The following is a 21,184-nucleotide window of genomic DNA, read 5'->3' as shown; positions in this document are numbered from 1 at the left end:
CTAGTCTGAGAGGAACCAGTAGCACATTGTCCTACTTCCACTTGAATGTGGGCCATTTCAGTGACTGTGGTCCGTTTGGTAGTGAAGGTGGAGCTCCTTTGGTGTCTGGTGTCATGTTTTCTGAAAGATGAGAGCTGTGAAGTGTCCGAAGGTCTTTCTTGTAACATTCACTTCAGTGTCGGGCAGCTGTGTGCCCCCCACCCCCCCGGCCAAGTACTTTCCCCGAGGGGCCCTGAGGCCACTGTCCAGCAGCCTGGGAGGCCCCGGGGGACCTCCAGCTCGAGCACTGCCGCCCCTTCCACCCCCACTCCTGACACAAGACTTGCTCAGAAGAGCAGAACCAGATGCACTGGCAGCTGCTCTCGGGCCTGTGTCCTTAGCCAGCAAGTCGTTGTCCTTTGTGATTTAGCAAGAAGGTGAGGGGAATCCAGCATTGCAGATAAACTTGTATTTGTATTTCTTTCCCTTTCCAGGCAAAAGCTTATTATCCCAAATGGAAGTTGCCCTGTTATTCTGAATACTTATTTTTGTCAGAAAGTTGTTGCCAAAGAAGATTCAAAAACAACACATGAAGTGCACAGTTGGGACACACCCCTTCCAAGAAGAAGCATCATTTTGGCCCAGATGTTTAGATTTAAGAGCCTAACAAATAACTCACCTGAAAACCAGGTAAACTATCACTGACTTAGAGGTTTTTTGCTTTGTAGTAATACTGCGTTTAAAGGCTTTGGAATTTATAGAGGTGATTACCTTTGGTCCTTTCCAAATATTCAGCAACTATATATGTAATCTTTAATTTATTAAAATATGAGTTTTCTTTTTTTTTCTCTTCTCATAATTGCCTAAGAATTTTATTTAAGCCTCTTTTATTTATTAAAAAAATCATGTTTTTCTTTTTCATAACATCTGTATCCCTTGGGATAAAAAGAGCTGCATAAACTTGAGGTTATACACTGGAGATTGCTTTTGGGAATTTTAGTGGCCCTGAGCCATGGTCATCCACCAAGATGAACTTGGGGAACCACTAAACTTCACTTGCGGCGGGCACAAAGGACACCCCCGGGACCACTCGGGCTCCAAGTGTCTGACTTCAGTGCGCCTGCCTCAGGGTCGCCTAGTTATCCCAGTCAGCGCAGAGCGGAATACTGAAGCTGACAGTGTGAAGGGACATCGGAAAGGAAAGGAAACGGACTTTGAACCTACTTGGTAGGTGTGGAGTTGAGCGGGAGCTCCCTTTGACTGTCAGAGCGTGTGTCTGGAGAGGATTATGTGAAAAGGAGGGCTGTCTAATCAATTTAATTGAACAGATGTAAAATACAGCTCAAAGTGCATTACTGCTTTAATGTACAGTTTTAGACAGCTATGTGATGTTAAATTCATGAGGTGTGTCTTCGTCTCACGTCAGTGCTAGCGGAGCGGCAGTAGGCTTAGTGGTTAAGCGTGTGGACTTTGGAACTAGGTGCCTAGTTCGGGTCCTGCCTCAGCCACTTGCTGTTGGGTGACCTTGGGTAAGACGCTGAACTCCTGTCTCAACATTCTCATCTGGCAAACAGTGGTAACTATGCAGCCTGCCTCCTTGGGTTGTGAGGTTAAATGTGTTTGTTACACAGCACCGTATGTAAAGAAAAGTGCTGCGATGTAGGAAGCATGGGGCACTCTAGAGGACGTTTATTTACTAGGATGTTTACTGGGATCATAAAGGTGTCGCGTGTTGCTCACAGGGGTGTGCAAAGTGCTAGCGCTTCATAATAACCCTAGTCATTCTTTTATTTTGTTTTGTAGTTTGTGCTATTGAGAGCGTTACCTCATAAAAGAAAATTTTTTAAATCACCACAAGGTGTTTTAATAGCAGTACTTTCTCCATGTTTTCAAATCCCCGAGGTGGTCTGTCCTCCTGCCGCTCCCCTGTTCCTCGACTCACCAGGCCTCCTCGGTCACGTTGGTGGCCCGCGGATGGGAGCCCCGCGCCATGGGCGTGCATCTGTCCTTGTCATTCCTTGAGTGTCCTGCAGTCACACCCGATGCTTAGGGTTCCCCAAGCACGTCGGGATTTGGTATGTAGTGTGCCCTCGTGGGTCAGACTGGAATTGTTTCCTTTGCGTGTCTTGCCAGGTTATGTGTGGTGGTCACACCACCGTGGGCACAGACTGGACCCTCAGACACGAACAAGCAGAGCTGGGCTTCCCCGCCCGAGCTCCCCTGAGGGATTCTCTGCTGGATGCAGTCGAAAGCCAAGGAGTTGCCACCTGGTCGGGAGCCGGGGTCCGGGTGGTGGTGCAGAGAGTTTACTCTCTTCGCTGCAGGTGTCAGCAGGCAGATGGCACAGACCCTCCTGGAGTTCGGTGAGTGACGAAACACAGGTGCAGGCGCCCAGACTCACCTGGAGAAAGTGGAGGCTCTTCTCAGAGCAATTTCTTCACTGTATTCACCATGTACATGGGTTGTATTTGTTTGGTTGGTTTTTATTTACATCAGAATTTGGGACACATGGTATGACAGAGGATTTTGTCTATTTGTAAAAAAAAGTCCTTACTGAAAAAGTTAGTCGCATTTACTTTTACCTTTAATAGTTCATGTTACTGAAAGTAATACAAGCACAAATGGTATTGTTATAAGAAAGCCAAGGCATGGTTACGTACTTAAAAAGACCACTGCAATAGCTATCAAGTTTTATGTCTTAAACACCTGAATAAGTAAGTGGCAGCTGGTAAATCTGTGGCTCCCAGATGGTGCTGTCACGTCTGCATCAGAGCTCTTGGCAGAACTTCTGCTGTGATGCAGACATTTTTTTACTGCCCTAACCAGTGAGGTGACCACTGACCACCACGTAGGAAATATGGCTAGTGGGACCGAGGAACTACATTTTAAATTTTATTTAAGTTTAGTTAACTTTATTTTAAAGTTTATGTGGATAGTGGCTGCCTTGGTACACAGGATGGCTAGGTAGCTACGAAAGCGAGGGCAAACCTGTGATTCAGAGTACTTTGCTCCAACAGATTGTGGGAATGGCATCTTTTCTACTGAGACTTAGGCTCCTCCTGGTTTTATTTGTTTTCAAATAGCTAGAGACACATCGCTGACTGGGAGTTTATTTATTTATGTCAGACTCTTCTGAGGTTATCTTTCTGTGTTAAATTGCCCTCAAAGCAGTAGGACAGATATATAACAGAAGAGAAATGACAAGCTTAGACGCCAGTTCATCAAACAGTCATTTCGTCTCTCTACTATTAGGAGAACACTACTGAAGAAATAGTAATTCACAGTCATCCTATCCTTACAGTGCCTTCTGATATTTTTCAGAAAGAGCAAGCAGGAAGCACTGCCCTGTTAACCGTGAGTCCTCTTCCAGTGGACAGCAACTTATTTTAAAGTACCATGAATTTGAAAAAAGTCCCTTCAGGTGTAGAGTTAGAGAATGTTTCTTTTGGAATTATAGAAAAAATTTATTTTTATTTTGTTTGGAATATGCGTGTGTGTGAAACCATTATATCCATCTTTAGGTCTCAACGTGACCTGTAGCTGTCGAACAGTTTTGTGCTAGACTTAAACTTGTGTAGCTCTAAATAGGATCACCTGAGACAGTTACAGGTTAGACAGAGGGTTAGTCTTGCTTAGCTTTTTTCGCGGTCGGTAGCCGTGCTAGGCTCTAAGGCGGGAGTACCAAGTGAGCAGGGCGCGGGGCACCGCTGCAGGGGGGCGGGCACAGCCGGAGCTGAGGCGGCAGAGCTGGCATTGAGCATCGCGCTCCTCGGAGGCCATCCTCCAGCTCTGCGGCGGCACCTGTTTTACTTGTTGAGCAAAGAGAAGAAATTGGAAGGTAAGCTGCTGCCAGTGGTCGGCGTGTGAGTGCTTTGGGTTTGTGCCTTGTAATACACCTGGGACATATCGAATGAGACTGTGCTCGTGGTGGATTGAAGGCAGGGCAGGCATACCTCAAAAATAAGAAAACAGCATTGAGTTATTCAGATGGAATGCGCCTGCATCGTGGTGGGGGGCTTCTCGTTGCACACGTGAGGCTGTAAACAGAGGCTGGAGGACCTTAGCGCCATTTCACAGGTGAGGAAACGGGACCTCAGAGAGGTTCTTACTGCTGATAGTCATACAGGTGGATGAAAGAAAAACATCACGAGGTATAGAATCCCCAAATGACAGTATTGTAGAGAATACGGGAGCTAAAAGAAAGGGAAGAATATTGAGTTAGAACCAAGCTGTGTTTAGAATACAGCTGACCCAGGGCTTAAGTCATCCTGGAAAGCCACTGCGGGAGCTGTGCATGAAAAGGAACCTTTGGACAGAGGCCATAGCGTTTGGCCTTGGGTTTGAGACAAGGCTTCTGAGATGTCTTTGGGGTACAAAAAGGTCTTATTGTATAACTGATCATTAGTTTTTTCTAGATTCATTTGCTATAATAATGATCAGGGTCTCCAGTTTACAAATCACATTAAGATAGAAGTAACATTACACTTAGCACCCTAGTGATTCTTTGCTGGTGTGTATAAGGCATCTCCTTGGGGAGTCCCTCAGCAGCATGTGTCCTGGTGTGGACCTTTACACCTGCATGTGCAACACGATACAAGAGGAGACACCATCAGAAGACTTAGGCGTATCGCCTAGGTCACCCTTTTCTACTTGAGTTCTGCCTGTAACTTCCTGCCCGTCGGTAACTTGGGGCAGCTGTGCAGTGCACAGAGTCAGTCTTGTCCAGAGGCCCGAGCACAGCCAGCGCAGGAGGGAGGTTGAACAGTGAGGGCCGCTGACCTGCCGTCCCCTGCGTTACCTCACCTGCTTTACCTCAGAGACCTCTCTAGCCAGCAGTGAGCTGAAGACTACTCTGATCACTGTGTGTTTTCTACAGTCAGAAATGGCCGTGTCAGAATACATTAAGGCCTGTGCAAAGAGAGACGGCGCTGTCTTATGAGACTCTGCGGCCACGGTGATTCTCCCTTCCTGCCCAGAGCAGGCCAGGTGCCTCCCGAGGAAGCTGTGGTGACTCTTCGGTCTAACTTGGCACCTTGATCGTATCAAGCTAGTGCTCTAGCCGTGTCACTTTTATGAGATCAGTAAGAGCTTGTCTTCTGGCAGATAGCCCAATTTTTGTTAGCTTTGAAATCAAAAGAAGTCTGAAGCCTGCCAGTCCTGAAGGGGGTCAGATAGATTCTGTCAAAAGGTTCGTATTCTCTGAGCTGTGAGACAGTATCAGAAACACACGTCAGGTTTCAGAAATGTAATAAGTAGGAGTCTCCGGTCCGTTGTTCTTCAGGATGACGTCCTTTAACTCAAGCTATTACAGAAAACATTTCTACTTGGTTTCTCAAGGTGTTATAGGTCAGCGTAACCAACACGAACTGAAGTTTTATAAACCCCTAAATCAAAGGTAACAGAAAACCAGTCCAGAGAACACTCCCTAAACAGTAAGCAAGGCAGTCTGTTCAGAGGCAAAACACACCTTTATCTAGATCCACTGCATATTGAATGAATATTATATAAACGCATGACTAATAAGACCATAGGCTTTTTAGCCCAAAGGGAGCACTGGTTTATACTGATGGAAACTGGGGCCAAGAAAAAGTACGTGGACTCCCTAGTGACCCCCTCCCTCCTGGCAGAGTGGAATCTAGACCGAACGGCCTTGCTCCAGGTCCATGGGGATCGCCGTTAAACATTGCCTTTTTTCCTCCTTTCTGTGAAACCTTCACTTCCTTTGTCCTTGAGATATTTAACTTATTTTATCCCTCAGAGACGCACATTCTTTCTAGCCTGTCATTGCAGAAATACTTATTATGGGAGAGTTAGTCTTTTGTGAGGGCGTTGAATTCATAAAAATGGTCATGCATTTGGACAAACGCCTGGAGGGGACAGAACCTTCTTATTTAACTATTTTCTAGTTATCTTGCACTTCAGTTTTATGGAAATTCATTGAGCTGAACTCAGGAAAAATAGGCACATTTTCCTTCCTCTATACCTTGATGTTATTCTCTTTTCATCTTTTGACCCTTCCTTTAGTCTGTTGTCTTAATATTTCTTCTTCTTTTCACTAAGGAAAAAAAAAATCCACCGTTACCCTGGGCCAGATTCTGGGTCTGCATGGTTGACAAAAACAGGCATCATGCTGTGCTCATGGGGCATAGTCTGGTGAGGGTGTCCCACACAAAACAATTGAAAACAAATACATTTATGGTTTTAAGTTGTGGTCAGTGCTCTGGTGAGGAAAAAGTGGGATACTATGAGAGACAAGTGGAGAAGGGAAAGAGTTTACTTTGTGGATTCAAGCGCAGGTGTTCTAAGGCAGTACTATTTAAGTGACACTTGAAAGCTAAGTGGATGTTAGGTGAAAAGCAGCTGAAATAGAGGGAGTGCCTTTGAGAGCTCCAAACAGGAGGGAGATGGTGGAGTGGCCAGCGTGCGTGGGCCATGGGCAGGAGCCAGCCCCAAACAAGGTGTACCCATCTGACAGACACTTCAGCTGTGGGATGGAAAGTGGTTTGGGGAAGAGGGGTTGTGGAGCAGGGCCCCAGTGGAAGCAGAGAGGCCGGGAAGAGGCGACTGCTGCATCCAGCACAGTCCAGGCTCCAAGTGTCACGCGGCACCACGGCAAAATGGAGGAACGTTTCTGATGCGTGTGGTGACTTGAGTGGAGGTAGGGGATTGAGTGGGGGCAGGGGGGATCGAGTGGGGGTAGGGGGGATCGAGTGGGGGCAGGGGGGATCGAGTGGGGGCAGGGGGGATCGAGTGGGGGCAGGGGGGATCGAATGGGGGTAGGGGGGATCGAGTGGGGGTAGGGGGGATTGAGTGGGGGTAGGGGGGAAGGAAATATTAAGACCGATCCTCAGTTTGAGTGCTTGGTTGAGTGATGGGCCATTTACTGAGGTGAGAAAACTGGTTTGGAGGAAAGCTTGAGAATTCAGTTTGGGGCCTGTTTAGTTTGAGATTCCTATGAGACATGCAAGAAAGGATGTCAGATGAAAAGTCTGGATCTACAGATCTCACGTTCAGAGAAGATTTTAGGTTGGAAATAAATATTGGGGGGTTTTCAGCCTACAGCTGGTCGGTCTGTATATTTGTATGTGCATTCGTTTTGTTGGCTAATTTGAAGAGGTTACGGTTGTCCATGGTGCTAAGTTCCAAAGGCCCTGGAGGGCCTGTAGTGAGAGGCAGATGCCCCAGCCCTCCTCCCTTTACCCCCTTCACAGCTGTTCTGTCCCAGCTGGAAACTGTCTGAAGCCAGGGCAGTGGATGAGAGCACATTAGGGAAATATAGACACAAAAGAAGGAAGAGGTGTAGCGTCAAGATCTAAGGTCCTGTAGCATTAGAGAATGGGTAGAAGAGGGACCACAGAGGAGCCTGGAGAGGAAGGGCTAGTCGTGGCAGGCACTCAGCATGGTGGAGTGCCATGTGTGGTAGAGGGCAGCTGACGGGGTGCCTCAGAGAAGCCTAATAAGGTGACGGATGAAGCCGTGTGAAGTTCCTGGATGACTTTATGCACAGGAGTTGCTGGGGGTGGAGGTGGATGCTAGCTCGCTGGGCACGCAGGAGTGGGTGGGAAGTGGGGAGCGTGGACAGGTTTTGACAGCAAAGTTTTGTTGACGCAGAAGGGAGTGAGAATGCCCAGCATTCAACAGCACAGCAGAACCACAGTGCAGGCCTTCTGTCTCTTGCTTCCAATGTTGGGACCAGTTTTCTTTCTTCTTTTTTTTTTTTAATTGAAGTATAGTTGATTTACAATGGTGTTAGTTTCAGGTATACAGCACAGTGATTCAGTTTTGTGTATATATATTCTTTTCCATATTCTTTTCCATTATGGTTTATTACAAGATACTGAATATAGTTCCCTGTGCTCTACAGTAGGTCCTTGTTGTTTATCTATTTTCTCTAGTGGTATGTATCTGTTAATTCCAAATTCCTAATGTTTCCCTCCCCCACTTTCCCCTTTGGTAACCATAAATTTGTTTTGTATGTCTGTCTGTTTCTGTTTTGTAAATAAGTTCATTTGTATCATTTTTTTTAGATTTCAGTAGAACCAGTGTTCATAGTGGCACTATTTACAATAATCAAGACTTGGAAGCAACCTAAATGTCTGTCAACAGATGAATGGATAAAGAAGGTGTGGTATATGTATACACAATGGAATACTACTCAGCCATAAAATAGAGTGAAATATTGCTATTTGCAGCAACATGGATGGACCTAGAGAATATCATACTAAGTGAAGTAAGTCAGACAGAGAAAGGCAAATACCATTTGTCTTTTGAAAATGCGTTGAGGTAGAGGCAGGTCGTCAGTGGAAGGAGCAGAAGGTCTAGATTCAGACTAGTCTTGGTTCAAATGCTGACTCCCCCACTTAGCAGGGAGACTGGGAGCAAATTGTGTTTCCTTATTTCTGAAATTGGAATTATAATACTGTCCATAATACAGGTTCATGATGAGGATTAAATGAGATCACATATGTAAAGCATTTACCACGATGCTTCCCATATACTAATAGCGCTCAGAGGGTGGCTCACTAGCTCTTGAAAAGCAAGCGTGAATACTTTAAAATTGTAAAATACTGATAAACAACATTGTACAGTAATAGAAACCTAACATAAGCAAAGAAAAGACATCTAGTTACGAATCAGCATTTGTGTTACTTTTGTGTCTGTTGTCTAGCTGCGGGGGAAGCTTGATTAAAGTGGTTTTACTTCCATGCTTTTGGCCACCCTCACCCTACTCATCAGCAAGGAGTTGAAGCTCATTTACTTTAGAAAACAAACATTTATGTGTATTCATATGTGAACTGTGACCCCTGCCTCTCAGTGATGGAAGTATAGAAGTTCCTCTGTAATAAACACATTTCCAGCAATTGCCCGAGTGCCGCGTCCCGTGTTGGATGGTGCTGTTAACTACAGCTGGTCTAGTTTTGTCTTTTATCTAGAGCAACTAAAGACATCCCAGACTGCTGATGGTGGAAATGCAGAATGAGGAACTAGCAGGTAGTGGGTGGGATGATTCGAGCCCTTTGTTTGTGTTTGGACAGTAGAGAACGATTCTTGTCTCCAGCTTGCCAGGGCTCTGTTGAAAAGAAAGTCATCAGCTGTGTGCTCACCAGCTAGGTCTCCAGCTCTTATGAACTTTCACTTTCTTCCTGTTACCTGGTTGGATGATATGCTGGATTCATGTCTCTTGTGTGTGTGTATCAAGATGGAATGGCGTGGTGTTCTTCCTCCAGAACAGCAGTTATACATGTCAGCGGTGGAAGAGCCCAAAGGGAGGACGACAGTTCCTGCTCATCAGAGGCACACAGGCCACCCCACCTGCCCTCCTTTTGTGCCTGCCACACCCACCAGACTGTGCAGTGATTGCATTGATTGACCCGCTCAGCATCACATTTCTAAGGTTGTGATTTTACTTGTACTTTATTTCTTCATATTGTAGAAAAATTGGAATCACTCCTCTTCAATGATTTGAGTATTTTTATCGTGATGCAAAGGTATTTTAAGAGGAGAGCATCATTTTTTTAACGTGTCCTCATAAATGATGTCATAGCCCATTCCTCAGGTTTTTCTTAAGGTTTTTCTTGTTAGTCATTAACTCTGTGTTCATGAGTCTTAAATAAACCCTTTAATCTCAGCTTCCCAGCTCTTAACTTTTGCTTATTTCCTCTCTAAAATACCTCTTTTGTGATATCCCAAGGTCATTCAGCCCCATTTTCTTCTCAGTCCTCTCTTATCGCTGGTAATTCTGCTAATTGACATCCAGATCTTTTACATTCTTTGCCGTTCCTCCTGTCCACATTCTGAATTACTGTGAGGGGTAAAAATAGCATCAAGTCCATGGAATTACAGTTCTAGTCCTAGCTGTTCTTTAGTGCGTACACAAACAGCTGTCAAAATTGGAAGTTGAAAAGAAGCTGAAAGAATCTGTTTTACTTCTACCTCTTTTTTAAAGAGCTTTATCAATACATAATTCACATGCTGTAAAAATTCACCCTTTTGAAGTGTACAGGTCAACAGTTTTTATTATATTTACAGAGTTGTTCAATCATGACCATATTCTAATGTTAGAACATTTTTGTGACCTCAGAAAGAAACTCCATACCAATTGGCTGCTGACTCCCCTTCTCCATGGCAACCACTACTCTGCATTCTGTCTCTGGATTTATCTGTTTTGGAATAATGCTGCTATGAACATTTGTGTCCAAGTTTTTTCTGTGGATGTAATTTTTCAGTTTTCTTGAGTATATATCTAGGAGTGGAATTGCTGGGTCATATGGTAACTCCTTTCTTTTTTAATTCTTTGAGGAATTAAAGTGTTTTCCAAAGAAACTGCACCATTTTACATTCCCACCAGCAATGTATGAGGGCTCCAATTTCTCCACGTCCTCTCAACACTTGTGATTGTCTTTTTTATTCTAGCCATCCTAGTGGATATGAAGTAGTATCTCATTGTGGCTGTGATTTACATTTCCCTAAGGATTAATGATGTTGAGCATCTTCTCATATGCTTCTTGGCCATTTGCATACTTCTTTGGAGAAATGCCTGTTTAAGTCCTTTGCCCATTTTCTTAACTGGGTTATTTGTCCTTTTTTGTTGAATTATAAGAGTTCTTTAGTCTCATATATATGAGGTATGAGTCTCATATATGATTTGCACATATAAGTCTCATGTCATATATATGATTTGCAAATATTCTGTAGTGGGTTTTTTTTCACTTTTTTTTACAGTGTTCTTTGAAGCACAAAGGTTTATAATTTTGGCGATGTCCAATTTATCTTTTTGTTCATTTGGTTGCTTGTGTCATATCTAAGCAACTGGTGTCATATCTAAGAAACTGTTTGGTGTCATATCTAAGAAATTGCCTAATCCAAGGTTATGAAGGTTTACTCCTGTATTTTCTTCAGAGTTTTATAGTTTTTACGCTTACATTTAGGTCTGTAGTCCATTTGAGAAATTTTTGTGTATGATGTAAGGCGGGGGTCCAGCCTCATTTTATTATTATTATTTTTTTATGCAGTACGCGGGCCTCTCACTGTTGTGGCCTGTCCCGTTGCGGAGCACAGGCTCTGGACGCGCAGTCTCAGCGGCCATGGCTCACAGGCCCAGCCGCTCCACGGCATGTGGGATCTTCCCGGACCGGGGCACGAACCCATGTCCCCTGCATCGGCAGGCAGACTCTCAACCACTGTGCCGCCAGGGAGGCCCTCCAGCCTCATTTTTACATGTGTGTATCCAGTTGTCCTAGCACTGTTTGCTAAAATGACTACTCTTTCTCCATGGAATTTTCTTGGCACCCTTGTCAAAAATCAATTGACCATACCTAGAAGTGTTTTGACTCTCAGTTCTCCTCTATTGCTCTATCTGCATGTCTTTATGCCAGCACCACAATGATCTTAATTATCAATGCTATACCTTTATAGTATGTTTGGAAATCAGGGAGTGTGAGTCCTCTAACTTTATATTTTCCAAGATTATGTTTGGAATTGTGAGCCTTTTATATTAACACATGAATTTTAGAATCAGCTTGTTAATTTTTATTTATTTTGCAGTAAACAAACTGGGTTTTTGATAGAGATTGTGTTGAATGTGTATGTCAATTTGAAGAGAATTGCTGTCTTATCAATACTTAGTCTTTGGATCCATAAACAAGGGATGTCTTCTCATTTAATTAGATCTTTAATTTCTTTCATCAGTGCTTTGTAGCTTTCAGCCTGCAAATCTTGCATTTCTTTTATTAAATTTATACCTATTCTCTTTTTTTATGCTATTGTAAATGCAGTTGCTTCCTTAATTTCACTTGATTGTTTATTGCTAATGTGTAGATGCGCAGGTGATTTTTATATATTGGCCTGTGTTCTAAAGTCTTGTTGAATTTGCTGTATTCGCTCGCATAGTCTTTTAGTGGATTCCTTAGGATTTTTCACACATAAAATCATGCAGTCTTCAGATAAAGATAGTTTTACTTCAAGATAGTTTTACTTCTTCATTTCCAATCTGGTTGTATCTTATTTCTTTTTCTTTCTTAATTGTCCTGGAAGCGCTTTTAATTGTCTTGAGGCAGAAAAATAGAAACGGCTATTTGAAGCTGTGGTGTTTTCACAGTAGCTCATCTTCCTACCCATTTTCCTCAGTCTCTTGAGGTCCTGTGCGGACTTCACTACCATCTTACACCACTTGCCTTGTGAAGTCTCTCTTGATTTCCCCCGTAGAAATAGCCTCTTCTTCAATGTGGTAGGATGAAAAACAACCAAATTTTGGAAGCAGACAAACTTGGGTTTGAATCTGAACTCTGCCACCTGCTAGCTCTATGTTCTTGGTTAGAGATCGGTAGGCAGGTAGATAGGTAGGCAGATAGATAGGTAGGTAGATAGGTAATCTTAACTCTCTTCATTTTCGTAACAGCCCCATGCAGTTAGCACCGTCACTGTCAGCCTTGCATGGTTGTTTTGAAGATTCAGTGAGATAACATTTATAAAATGCTTGATGCCAAGTAGACACTCTTAACACTATTTGCTTTATGATTATTATGGTCATTTGTATTGTGGTTAGTTATAGAGGTGTCAGTCTTTAAGGTTGTCAGCTCCTTGCAGGTAGGGGTTACGTGTAGGAGTATTTATTATTGCATCTTGTGCAAATATTGTGCCTATTATATATCCCTAAATATAGTTCAGTTTGATGTATTTCTTTTTGGTATTTATGGTAGTTTGTCTTTGTGTATCATTTCTCCCCTTCTAGATGAAACAAAATGGATCCATTTTCCTACGCTTTATCTCTTTTTTAAGCTTTTATCATTTTATTGGTGTGGTATCAGGTTACAGCTAGCTGATTGAAATTTGAAAGGTTTCAGAGTAAAATCAGAGCTGTGGATGATCTGAAAGCAGTATGTTCATGTTCTTTAAACACTGTGTAATACCAACCCCTATCATTGATCCAATTCATATTTGCTTATGAGATTATTTAATGCATATTTAATGAGCTTATTGATAGTATGAAATGGCAATGAAAGTTCCCTTGTTCTTTTTTTATGTATTAAACCAGTGATACACTTGAAAAAATCAAAAGGAATGGCAACAGCCTAGTGATGTGAGTACAGAAAATTATGAAAATAAAATTTTCATAACAGTATGAAGATAGCAAGAGTAATTTTCCAGATTCACAGCCAGATGACTATGCTGTGTGTATCCATAGTTCTGAGTTTGCATCTTAATCTGGCCTTGGTGATTTTCCAGCACCTGTTATCCATCAAGATCAAGAATGGTTTCAAGGTGGCCCTATATAAAAGGCATGGAATTTTCTGCCTGTTTCTGACCTCCTTTCCCTGGAAACTTTTGTTCCTAAAAGCGTCTGGAGACCTCTAATGGTCTGCACCGCCACCCTCCCGTGCCTGGAGCTGTGACCTGGAGCAGTACTGTGGTCACACTAGAACTTTCCTATGAGTCAGGTTGCGGCTCTAATGTGTGCTCTGAGACGACAGCACAGAGCAGAGCCACGGGAGACAGTGACAGCCTGCAGCTTGCGGGGGGGGGGGGGGGGGCGGCGGTGGTAGGCAGCCAAATGCAAGCACTGAGCACCACGTGCCTCGGCAGCCAAAGATGCGCAGACGGGTGAGGTCAAGAGTGAGAGCCAGCTGGGCTGCCGCAGTTCGCTGCCCCTTTCTCCCTGTTCGCGTCTGTCACGTGGACCTGTCTGCCCTGCCTCCCGGCTGCTGCTGGACCCAGAGCTGCTTGGGGCAGCCAGCTGGCAGTCTTGGCAGGCTTACCCTCGTTGTGCTCATTGCTTGGCCCTGAAGTTCTAATTAGCTTGAGCCTCATCAGCCCCATGTGCCACAGAAAATTGCAGCAAACATATCCTCCAAAACCATTCTTTGGAGGAGAGACTGTGATACATGAACAGGAACCCTTGTTTCTTCCAGACCATTGGCCTGGCAGCGATATCAGTGTTCTGAACCTTCACCCAGAAAGAGAGGGACAGATGCAAGGGCATCTAGACAGGTGCTTGTCGTATAGTGAGGATGATGGCCAGGTGTTGTGCATTCTCTAGTACTTGTCAGTGCTTTCAGAAGCAGCCCATACATACCGTTTTTGAATGTCGCTTCTCTCGTTTAACCATCTGAGGTCAAGGACTGTGACTCATCTGGTTTTGGTACAGGACCACGAAGGTAGTGGACACACAGCAGTACGTGTGGATGGGGAAATGGAGTGGCGGGTGGGGACCTGAGGACATAGTGTGTGGTTGTGTCCCCTTCCTTACTCAGGACTCACCAGGCTGTGGGGAGGTACCACATGTGCTGTCATTCCTCTAAGGAGACCGACAGGGAGGCTGGTGAGGTCAGAATCGCCAGGAACTCTGTGCTTTAAGAAAGATGGAAGGTGAGACGCTTGGACTCCGGGCCCCTGCAGGGTGGTCAGCGAGTGTAAAGGAGCAGGCGGAGGGCAAAGCAGAAGGGCCCTCAGGGAGGAGGCAAGGCGGGAATAAGAGCTGCGCTGGGGCGAGAATGTCCATAAAGAGAGAAAGAGTCCAGTTGAGAACGACTGAAAGGTTTCAAAGCATTTGTTACAATTCCTGCAGCGCTAAGGGAAATCAAGAAGAAATCAAGCAGCCACAGGTAGAAGATGAAAGGATGAAAACAGTATTTAACTAAATGAAACTTAATTAGCTGAGGAGGAAGGGACCCATGATATGAATTAAAGAAAGAAGAAGGTCTGCATTGTGCAGGGAAAGCTGGCGGGGTAAGGTGTCCCTGGTCTGGAGTAGCTCTGATTGTCTCACAGATGCTCTGTGGGGTCCTCGGCTGTGTCCTGGCCTGTCCCTCCTCTCTCTGCTGTGGAATCTGAATGCAGGTGTCAGAAGTTCCTGCAGGAGGGGACGAGCAGAGAGGACCGGGCTGGTTAAATGTTGGGGAGTGGAAAGAGAAGAGCGAAATAAGCTCCAGATTTCCCGATGTCTCACCACTTACACAGCCTTTTGGAAAACTAAGAGGCGGCTTAGGCAGCTTTGCCCACGAATAAGTGACAGTGGAACGCTGGCTGTGCAGGAGAACCACAGGCGTTCTTGGAAGGCCTGTCTTTCTGTGAGCTGTAGAGAAGTGGAAAACTGCAGTGACGGCAGAGACACCAGAAAAAGTTCCCTTTAAATCTTTTGCAAGCAAGTAATTCCAATTTTTATTCTGCTCATTAAGGCATCATCTTCTCTTCAGAAAAGATGAGAACGAGAGATTTCGTACGATGATGTACTTTGCACACCAGGGTTACTACATTTTGGGTAGCAAGTGCATTCATCGTGGTAGACTATCTGCCAATGTTCGTTTATGTTTAAATTTTGAATTTCTTCCAGGTGCTTCCTAAAGAAGAGTATCTGGTCTGTTTTGGAGGGTGGGTGGAAAGTAGGAGAGAGACTGACCCAAGGATTGAGGTGCAGCAATGACGCCCCATCCCAGGGGGCTGTCTGCCTTTTTTCCTGGCCATGTGACATCTGCAACTCTCCTGTCCCTTCTGGTTGGAGAGAGCATGCTCAGTTAACATTTAGTAAAAACAACACAAAGAGTGCATATTTGCATAGGGACATGCATAAATGCCCCCGTAATAAACAGACTACCTGGAAGTTTACATGAGGAGAGGCTGTTTCCATCACTGCCTGGGGAGGAATTTGACATTGTGGGACCGGTACCCTGAATGCCTGAACAGGTGGATTTTGTGTGTGCACATCACCTTTTCTTTGAAAAGTTTTTTTGATTAAGGCGAAAGTCACATAACATAAAATTAACCATTTTAAAGTGTACAACTCAGTGATATTTAGTACATTCACAGTGTTGTGCAGCCACTGTTTCTATTTAGTTCCAACACATTTTTTTTTAACGCAGATGGAAACCCTGCACCCATTAGCGGTCCCTCCCCGTAAACCTCCCCAACCCAGCCAGCCCCTGGCAACTGCAGGTCTGCTTTCTGTCTCTCCATCTCTACCTGTTCTGGACATTTCATGTAAATGGAGTCATACAGTGTGTGGATTTTTGTGTCTGGTGTCTTTCATTCAGCATTATGTTTTCAAAGTTTGTCCATGATGGAGCCTTTGTCAGGGCTTCTTTCCTTTTTATGGCTGAATAATATTCCATTGTATAGATATATCAAATTTCATTTATCCATTCATCAGCTGATGGGCATTTGGGTTGTTTCCACTTTGGGCTATTATGAATGATGCTGCTGTGAACATCTTTCTAGAAGTCTTTCTGTGAACACGTTTTCATTTTTCTTGGGTATATCCCTAGGAGTTGAATTGCTGGGTTATATGGTAATTCTATGTTTAACTTTTTGAGGAACCACCAGAATATTCTCTGCAGCAGATGCACCATTTCATATTCCCTCCAGCTACGTATCAGGGCTGCAATTTCTCCACATCCTCCCTGACACTTGTTATTTTCTTTCTTTTAATAACAACTGTTTTAACTAGTGTGAAGAGAGATTTTTACTTCTTCCTTTGCAATGTATTTGTCATTTGTTTCTCGTTCTTACCTAATTGCTCTGGGTAGAATTTCCAGTACAGCCTTAAACGCAGACAGCAGGAGAAGGTATCTTCATCGTGTTCCTGATCTTAGGGGAACTTCATCTTGCGCCACCAAGTCTGATGTTGTTTGTGGATTTTTCACGTATGTCCCGTGTCAGGTTGAGGAAGTTCCCTTCTGTTCCTAGTTTGTTGAGTGCTTTTATCATAAAAGAGTGTCGGATTTTGTCAAATGCTTTTTCTGCACAGCCTAATCCAACTTTTTTGGGATTACACATCATGCGGTTAGGGATCAGAGAAGTTTACTAACATGGTGATTCTTAGTAGAGAAGGTGTTTTAACCAAATTATTAAAATAATTGCTTTGAGTCACCAGGTTATGGGACTACCTCTATTCCACTTGATCCTTCTTGGCAATAATCTTCTCTGTAATAGGAGTTTACAAACATGCACTTATCGTTGCTTTTTTAAAAATTGATTTTAATATACTTTTTATTTTAGAATAGTTTTAGATTTACAAAGATAATACAGAGAGTTCCACATACCCCATACCCAGTTTCCCCTATTTTTTTATTCAAGTATAGTTGATTGATAATATTGTATAAGTTTCAGGTGTGATTTCCCCTATCTTTAACATCATATATTATTATGATACAGTATCACATTTATTGAATCAATATTGATACTATTATTATCAACTGAAACTTATACTTTATTCACATTTCTTCAGATTTTCCCTAATGTCCTTTTTCTGTTCTAGGGTCCCATCCGCAGACCATACTACATTTAGTCGTCATGTCTTCTTAGGCTACTTTGGACTGTCAGTTTCATAGATCTGCTTTCTTTTGGTGACCTTGCCAGTTGTGAGGATTACTGGCTAGGTATTTTGTAGAATATCCCTTAATTTGTGTTTTTCTGATATTTAGGGTGGTATGAGTTTGGGAGAGGAAGATCACAGGTGAAGAGCCATTTTCGCCACATCATGCCAAGGGCACGTCCCGTCAGCACGACTTATCTCTGCTCTTGCTGACTTGATTACTGGTTAAGGTAGTGTTTATCAGGTCTCTACACTGTAACGTTACTTTTTAAAAAATTAACTTACGTTTTAACTCCTGTTCGATAATGTCCTGGGGACAGAGCTAGAGCATTCACTGTACGTCCCTTGGTATCTAAGGGAGTCTGAAGCAAGAGCATTTGTGACTTTGACAAGCTCAGGGCAGAGTGATGTACGAGCAAGATTCCCGAGTTGTCTTTGAAGTCATTTATTATTCGTGTTCACTTCTGCATCGAAGGTACAGAGTTGGGATTCTTCGCCCACAAACATAGTTGTATGGTGAGAAGAGCATTACTCTGGCCGTCAGAAGACCCGTTATCTCCCTTTAGAAGGTCAGGTGGGAACAGTGGGCCCGTGTTGCCAGGGTGCTGTTCAGTTAGGCAACCTTTATCAAGCCTCGTGTGGTACATCACCCTGCAGCGCAAAAACCGGCATTAACAGGAAAGAAACTAGAGCCCCGTCCTAAAATAACTACATGAACAAAAGTCACCTCCGTGCCCAGACTTGCCCTGGATGATCCTCAATGCATGTGGGGTAGGAAACTCTAAGGAGATGAGTGTCACGCCTGTGTCAGGGCATCTGCGCGCACACTCTCGGTGCCAGGAGCCTGCGTGGTTGAAGTATGCAGAGCCACACGTGGTCCTTGGGGCAACTGTAGCATCTTCAGGGTGCGTGACAATCCTCAGAGGTTTCCTTTAGGCCACAGTGGACCTTAATGTCACAAGGAAGCTGTAAAAGTTGAGAGTGTGTGATGAAGGCAGGAGTTGGAGGAAGGAGATCATGCAGAGTTCGGGCTTTTATGTTTGAGATTTGTGTTTGAATCAGAATTCCTCCCATGTGTCATTTCTAGTTGATTTGTCCAGCTGGGCTTGGGTTTTTTTTAGTTAATAAAATATCTTCCTTTTCTTTATCTTCTGTAGCAGAGGTTTATGTATCAGTGACATCTTTTCTTGTCATCCAATTCAACCAAAATAATTTAGTTGTTTTTATTTAGTCTTGAAGGAAAACTAAACTGAATTTATTCAAAATCTGAGTCACTTGAATTAAAGGTTTTTTTTCCTTCAGGTGCATACATTAACCCAAACTGTAATAAAATACGGCCAAGGATGATAGGCTGGGCAGTGAACATTTTCTAAATTTTAACAGGAGTTAATTTTTCTTTATATATCTATATTTTTTCATAGTTTAATTTTGTAAACATGTTAGTACTTTTGCAAAAGAATATAAATAAATGTGTTGCTTTTCCATAATTACCTGGGAAGCAATTTATTACTCTACACAAAGTGTTATTTTTTAAAACCCATATGTATTGTATAAGAATTTTTATTTAGTTTAGGTGCTGTTTATTTTGTTGTTTAGTTGTTTTTTAAGAACAACTAAGTAAGTGACTTCAAAAGTAATGGTAATTATTTGATTCCGTTGGTCTTCAGCTTCATTCATGAGGACTTACACGTTAGTTTGGGAGCCATCTCAGTGTCAAAAGTGGAATACTGTGCTGTCATTTAAAAATAAGGAATGTGAAAGCTCTTTTGTATTAATATGGAATCATCTTCAGCATGCACTATTAAAACAAATGAACGAAGTCCAAAACAATATACAAAATGTACTACCATTTGGTTAAAACAAGTTTGGCGGGGGGTGCAGTATGCACCTAAATGTTTTATATGAATAAACTATTTCCGGAAGGATCCTCAAGAAGGGAGTAACTTTAGTTGTCCCAGGAGGAGAACTAGGTGGTCGGGGAAGGAAGGAGAGGTTTGAATTTGAATCATGTGAATGTATTACCTGATGTAAAATAAAACTCTTTTGATAAATTATCTAAGACAGAAGTTAGGGCCAGCTTTAGGTTTTGTTAATGGTTGAACCTCACTTTCATTTCTTCTAAGTAATGGAGTCAGTTTCATGTGGCTCTAAGACAAACTCGTACAGATGGGTCTTTGAATATTTCTTTCCAGGTGGTAGGAGTATTCAGCTTTGGTTTGGTTAATTTGTGTTTTCTGGTTTACATGTCTTTAAATAAAAATGTTATAGAATCATGGAGTCTTAAGAGTTGGATTGGCCCTTAGATACCAGTTGTAGATCATTGACTTGATGTTTTAGCCTTAGCTGTAGAGCGTTTGAGCTCTCATGGGGCAGACACATTGCTCTGCCTCAGCCATTCATGCATGTGAAGTTCTGTTCCAAGAAAGTTCTCTCCTATCTTGAGCCTAAATTTGTCCTCCTGCATCTTCTAACCCTTGGAACTGATGCGTCCTCTCAGGGTCCTGTAAAATTGATCTGTTTGCTTTTATGCACGACAGCCCCAAATGTGAAAATTACACACAAAAAACGTGCTTCTCATCATAATCATAGTTGTTTTCCTACACTAAAGCCTGGGAAGTTGTTGATGAGCTTCTCTGTCCTTGCTTTTTTTTAAAAAAATTTATTTCTGGCTGCGTTGGGTCTTTGTTGCTGCGCGCGGGCTTTCTCTAATTGTGGCGAGTGGGGGCTACTTTTCGGTGCGGTGTGTGGGCTTCTCCTTGTGGCGGCTTCTCTTGTTGCGGAGCACGGGCTCTAGGCGCGTGGGCTTCAGTAGTTGTGGCGCACGGGCTTAGTTGCTCCGCATCATGTGGGATCTTCCAGGACCACGGCTTGAACCCATGTCCCCTGCATTGGGAGGCGGGTTCTTAACCATTGCGCCACCAGGGAAGTCCTATGTCCTTGCTTTTGAAGTTGATTTTTTTTGGACCCAAATGCAACACCTTGTATTTATCTCTGTTAAGTTTCACTTTGGCAGATTCAGCCCATGAACCAATTCATTGTTTTAATCCTGATTCTGTCAACTAAAAATTATGTTATTTCTCCCCACTTTCTCTTTTAAGACTGATTTTTTTAGATCAGTTTTGGTTTTATAGCAAAATTGAGAGGAGAGTGCAGAGATTTCCTTTATACCTCTTTCCTCACATACATGTAGCCTCCTCCATATCAACATCATTCACCAGATGGTGCGTTTTTATCAAGGATGAACCTGCATTGACATGTCATAATCACCCAGAGTCCAGAGTTTACATTCAGGTTCACTCTTGGTGATGTACATTCATGGGTTCAAACAAAAGTATCATGACCTATATCCGTCATTATAATACACAGAATATTTTCACTGCTCTGAATATCCTCTGTGCTCTACCTGTTCATCTCCTCTGCCACACCCCTGACAACCACCAATCTTTTTATTGTCTCCATAGTTTTGTCTTTTCCAGAATGTCACATACAGTCTGCCCTTCTGTATCTGTAGGATGTAGAACCCGTGGATACAGAGGATCAGCTCTACTGTGTCATTTTATTTAAGGGACTTAAGCACCTGCAGATTTTGGTATCCATGGGGGTCCTGGAACCAATCCCCTCTTGATACCAAGGGGCAAATGTAGTTGGAATCATACATTATATACCCTTTTCAGATCAGGTTCTTAAACTTAGTAATATGCATTTAAGTTTCCTCTGTGTCTTTTCATGAATTGATAGTTCATTTCCTTTTAGCACTGAATAATATTCCATTGTCTGGATATACCACAGTTTATCCATTCACCTACTGAAGGGTGTCTTGGTTGTTCCCAAGTTTTAGGAATTATGAATAAAGCTGCTATAAACATCCGTGTGCAGGTTTTTTTTGGGGGGGCAATAAAT

The 21,184-nt window shown here is 43.1% G+C and overlaps 1 protein-coding gene across 2 annotated transcripts in view; it reads left to right on the top strand.

Moving 5' to 3' along the window:
- Nucleotides 1-361: 361 nt before the first annotated feature.
- Nucleotides 362-21,184, top strand: part of SPIDR (scaffold protein involved in DNA repair) — a 142,075-nt gene continuing 121,252 nt past the window's right edge. For both annotated transcript variants that reach the window (XM_082675007.1, XM_082675006.1), the window contains exons 1-2: nt 362-669; nt 2,113-2,342. In XM_082675007.1, coding sequence (XP_082531133.1) covers nt 625-669; nt 2,113-2,342 — 275 coding nt within the window. In that variant the 5' untranslated portion in view covers nt 362-624. The remainder of the gene's footprint in view (nt 670-2,112; nt 2,343-21,184) is intronic.

This window comes from Grampus griseus, assembly GCF_964374135.1.
Source record: "Grampus griseus genome assembly, chromosome: 17".
NCBI classification, from domain to species: domain Eukaryota; kingdom Metazoa; phylum Chordata; class Mammalia; order Artiodactyla; family Delphinidae; genus Grampus; species Grampus griseus.
This window is presented reverse-complemented; position numbering and strand designations above follow the sequence as displayed.